Below are 596 nucleotides of genomic sequence, written 5' to 3'. Positions count from 1 at the left end.
GGGCTGGAGCAGGACCCGTGGCGCTGGGCTCGTGGGGCACACTCTGCTCTTCACTCCTCTCCCTGGGAGCCGAGGGGCTGCTGTGGCTGTGCCGTGACGGTGTCCGGCCACCCCCCGGGCTTGGGGCTCCACTGGGAATGCCGGCAGGGCTCTGCACTTCCATCCCCAGCTTCTTCCCCAGCACGTTGCTGGCAGCAGCACCCACCGTCCCAGAGGAGAAGGCCCCGTGGGTGCAGATGGCGATGCGCAGGTCTGTGGCTAGCTCCTGGGTGACGGGGTCGGGGTAGGTGCGGGAGAGCTCCTCCAGCAACGGCACCAGCCGCTTCAGCACGGCGAAGTCACCAGACCGCAGCTGCAGAGGGGAGAGAAGCAGCGCTGTCACGGCTGCAGCGGAGGTTGGCTTCCCAGGATGCTCCTGGCAAGGCACCCAGAGGTGCATGAGCCCTGTTTCATAGTCTCACCTCAGCGCCAAGCTGCCCACCCTAGATCCCCATCCCCCAAGGTGGGGCTCCGGGCACCCGGAGATGCTCTCGGGGACAGGGATGCCCCATGGCCCTAGCGTTGACCCAGCTGCAGCATCTCCAAGGTGCCATGCG

General features: G+C 67.3%; 1 protein-coding gene across 1 annotated transcript in view; it reads right to left on the bottom strand.

Moving 5' to 3' along the window:
* The window catches only part of TANGO6 (transport and golgi organization 6 homolog (Drosophila)), a gene marked incomplete at both ends in the record, with an annotated part of 17,752 nt that overhangs the window by 886 nt on the left and 16,270 nt on the right, over positions 1-596 (bottom strand). The window contains 1 exon segment of the mRNA XM_010157117.1: positions 206-352. Within this exon segment, the coding sequence (XP_010155419.1) occupies positions 206-352 (147 nt within the window).

Source organism: Eurypyga helias, unplaced genomic scaffold (assembly GCF_000690775.1).
Source record: "Eurypyga helias isolate BGI_N326 unplaced genomic scaffold, ASM69077v1 scaffold19218, whole genome shotgun sequence".
In the NCBI taxonomy this organism is placed as follows: Eukaryota; Metazoa; Chordata; class Aves; order Eurypygiformes; family Eurypygidae; genus Eurypyga; species Eurypyga helias.
This window is presented reverse-complemented; position numbering and strand designations above follow the sequence as displayed.